We start from the raw sequence: 3,918 nt of genomic DNA on the forward strand, positions 1-3,918 counted from the left end.
ATATCACATTAAATATTTATACATACGTATATTTCACCACGTATATAAAAGTGAAAAGTGTTTGTGATTTTTTTTTCTCGTACTGAAATTTTTCAAATCCAAATTCCGCGGATTTAATTGGGACGCTCCGTTTTCCACGTAATAAAAAGTGCTGAACCAAAAATTAAAGCAAGTATAATTTCACGTAATTTGCAAGAAACAAAAAACACAAACACCGCCACAAAATCTTAAAATTCTTTTCTGATTTTCTGTGGCACAAAGTGCAATTTTTACTCGTTTGACATATATTTTTCTAATTTTTGCGAACGTTATCTGGGTGGTACTCAGTAAAATTTGATAAATTTTTCTCTCAATTTTTATACGTGTGACCTTCCACAGCATTAAAAATGCCACTTGGACACAGTCCACCAAAAATGTCTGAAATCGAGACAAGGTCAAAAACTGCTTCGCAAGAAGCCACCGGTGGTAAGAGGGAACCCTCACCGCGCCCGAAACCTAAAACTTTTGACCCATCCGCTCAAAAGTTTATAGCGGAAAGTGACAGTATCATGAGATACTGTGCAAGATTCAGTGATGCACCGATCCAAGACCACACTGAATCATATCTTATGATAAAAGACAAATCACTAGATGATTGTTGGGCACGGCTCCAGTCCGCCTATGATTTGGTTTTTTCAAAGCCAGATGACAGCCTACCCGAAAACTTTAAGAGTTCGGTAGAAGGCAAGTACTTCACTTGCCTTGAATTATATGAGGTGACCAAAGCTAAAATTGCCGATCAACTGTCGTTGATTAAAGCAATCGCCGCACCGAGTCCACCACCCCGCGTGGAACACACCTCGGCAGAGGCAAACGTTTTTCTTCAAGTCCCACCTTGTGACACGGAGACATTTTACGGTGGTTACGAAGAATGGCCCGCTTTTCGTGACATGTTCACAGCGGTGTACATCAACCACCCGAAGCTCTCCCGTGCTCAAAAACTGTATCACCTCCGGTACAAAACTCAAGGAAAAGCCGGTTCCATCGTCAAGCAATACCCGCTCAGCGATGATAACTTCGAGCTGGCCTGGGAAGCTTTACGGTCACGATACGAAAACAAACGTATCTTGGTTGACAACCAAATTAAAATTTTGATGACTTTGCCGACTATTCAATCCGAGAATAGCGAGCAACTTCAAAGGCTGCAAACATCAATTAACAACTGTCTGTCAGTTCTTAATTCCCAAGACGTCCAGACAGACAGTTGGGATCCCATATTGGTGTACATTTGCTCATCCAAATTGCCCGAAGCCACACTGTCACTTTGGGAACAATCTCTCTCTTCTCGAAGAGATTTACCCTCATGGTCACAAATGGACGATTTTCTTACTTCAAGATACGAAGTAGTCGAAAGACTTAACCGGCTTCATCCAAGCCAAAATAAACAAAAACCAGTCGCTCATCAAAATGCTGCGCAAAACAGGTCCTTTAACAGGACTCAAACCTTTGTGGCAGAACCTAAGAGGGAACCAACTTGCTCTTACTGCAAGTCCCCTCATCCCATTAGAGTCCGCCCACAATTTAAGCGAATTTCGGTACCGAACCGAGTACAATTCGCAAACCAAACCAAGCTGTGCAAAAACTGCCTTGGTAATACCCATAGCACTAATGAGTGTCCGAGCAAGTGGTCATGTACACATTGCCAACAACGGCATCACTCCCTGCTGCACATGAATCCCAAACCACAATCTCGACACTCCAGTGCGCGAACGAATGAAACCGCCGCACAACACACTACTGCCCAGTCGACACCTCCCGCTCGACAAGCGCAGTCAAGCTCCGATTCCAGCGAGCAACCGTGCTGTTCCAAACAAGCACAACTACAATCATTGCACACCGACAATGATAGCAAAATTCTCCTTCCAACTGCCATAGTCGCAGTTGAACACGAGGGTGAATTGTTTCAACTTAGAGCCCTGATTGATCAAGGCTCACAAAGAACTTTCATTTCCTCGAAAGTTCAAAAACGGTTGAAACTACCATTCGAATATTCCAAGTTCGAAATTTCCGGCATGGGTGGACATGTAGTACAAAGCTCCTCAAAGCTTTGTCCACTCACATTGGTAGCACCAAAAACCATGCAACGGATAAACACACAGGCTATCGTGTTACCTCAGCTCACGAGGCACATGCCTACATTCACCATTAGCCGTGAAAACTGGCAGCAATTCAAGATCCTTGAACTTGCTGACCCAAGCTGTCACATACCAGCTCAAACTGACATGGTAATCGGCAGCAATATACTTCCACAAATCCTGCTGGAAGGTATACAAAATATTTGCGACACAATACTTGCGCAAAAAACAATATTTGGCTGGATTCTCAGTGGTCCAATAACCGAAAATGTGGTGTCATTCTCGACACAAGTAGAAGAGTGCTCGAATGCAACTCTCAGCTCTCAGCTTCGAAAGTTTTGGGAAGAGGAGGAGATTCCACAACCTCCACAAATTTCCCCGGAAGATCAGGCTTGTGAGCATATATATGCAACAACAACGACTCGTGCCCCAAACGGTCGATACATTGTGCGACTTCCATTCAAGGAAGAATTTCCAAAAAAGCTGTCTCTGGGCCACTCTCGGTCTGCTGCACTTCAGCAGTTTTTTAGCATGGAGTGATCGCTTCAGAAAAAAGGAGACTTAGGCACAATGTATAACAATGTGTTGCAAGAATATCTCGACCTCGGTCATATTGAGCACACGAAGCCATGTGAGATAGTAGCTAATGGCAAATACTTCTCATTCTACTTGCCACACCATGCGGTCGTCAAACCAGATAAGGTAACCACCAAAGTTCGCGTGGTATTCAACGCCTCAAAAACATCTGGTTCAGGAAAATCCCTGAATGACGTGTTGCACACTGGTCCCACACTCCAGCCAGATCTCATGCTGCTCATTCTGCAGTGGCGAATGCACAGATTCGTGTTCAATGGCGGCATTGAAAAAATGTATCGTCAAATACTCATCCATGAGGACGATAAAGATTTTCAGCGAATCTTATTTCGCACATCGGCTGACTCTCCTGTCACCGATTATAATCTTAAAACCGTAACGTTCGGGGTTAATTGTGCACCATACCTCGCTATCCGTACCCTGCATCAATTAGCAGATGATACGATAGCGACATTTCCCTTGGCTGCCACAATACTTAAAACCGAAACGTATGTGGATGACATCCTATCCGGAAGTCATAATATTGACAACGCCACTGAATCACTTCTTCAAGTGATCAAAGCGCTTAAGTCAGCTGGTTTCATACTCAAGAAACTAACGGCCAATCATCCGGCCATCTTAGAAAAATTTCCAAAGGAGGATCTTCTCGACTCCAACTTTTTGAAATTTGAGAGCGCTTCCACAACCAAAACTCTTGGTATACAATGGAACGCACTCACCGATAAGTTTTCCTACACCATTCTGCCTGCATCGACATCGAATGCCGTCACAAAGCGACAAATCTTATCCTCTGTCGCAAAACTTTTTGACCCGGCAGGATGGCTATCGCCAGTGATGATTCAAGCAAAGATTCTTCTTCAAGAACTTTGGCTAGATGGCGTTGATTGGGACGAATGTGCCAAACCTACATATATCTTTAGCAAAATGGCAACAGTTCGCAGAAAATCTGCCAGCTATCTGCCACATCGAAATCCCTCGATGTGTTAATTTCACTCCGGGGCAAGATACCCAAATCCACGGGTTTTGCGATGCCTCGGAAAAAGCATATTGCGCTGCGATTTACATCCGCGCAGATGCTAGCAACCAAAGATATTCCACTCTCTTGGTTGCAAAAAGCAAAGTCGCACCATTGAAGACGGTAAGCTTGCCACGCCTGGAGCTGTGTGGTGCAGTCTTACTCGCAAAACTGGTCGCAACTGTTCGAAAACAG

At 44.1% G+C, this 3,918-nt stretch overlaps 1 protein-coding gene across 1 annotated transcript; it reads left to right on the top strand.

The window, feature by feature from the left end:
- The first annotated feature begins 386 nt into the window (after positions 1-386).
- LOC118756246 lies at positions 387-2,654 on the top strand. Its single transcript, XM_036491019.1, has one exon. The coding sequence runs from the start codon at positions 387-389 to the stop codon at positions 2,652-2,654; it is 2,268 nt and encodes a 755-aa protein (XP_036346912.1).
- The last annotated feature ends 1,264 nt before the right edge of the window (positions 2,655-3,918 follow it).

This window comes from Rhagoletis pomonella, unplaced genomic scaffold, assembly GCF_013731165.1.
Source record: "Rhagoletis pomonella isolate Grant_MI unplaced genomic scaffold, Rhpom_1.0 Rhpom_scaffold_09394, whole genome shotgun sequence".
NCBI classification, from domain to species: Eukaryota; Metazoa; Arthropoda; class Insecta; order Diptera; family Tephritidae; genus Rhagoletis; species Rhagoletis pomonella.

Excerpts from the sequence above, each read along its gene's own strand:
- LOC118756246 (XM_036491019.1), top strand. The coding sequence starts at position 387 with ATGCCACTTGGACACAGTCCACCAAAAATGTCTGAAATCGAGACAAGG.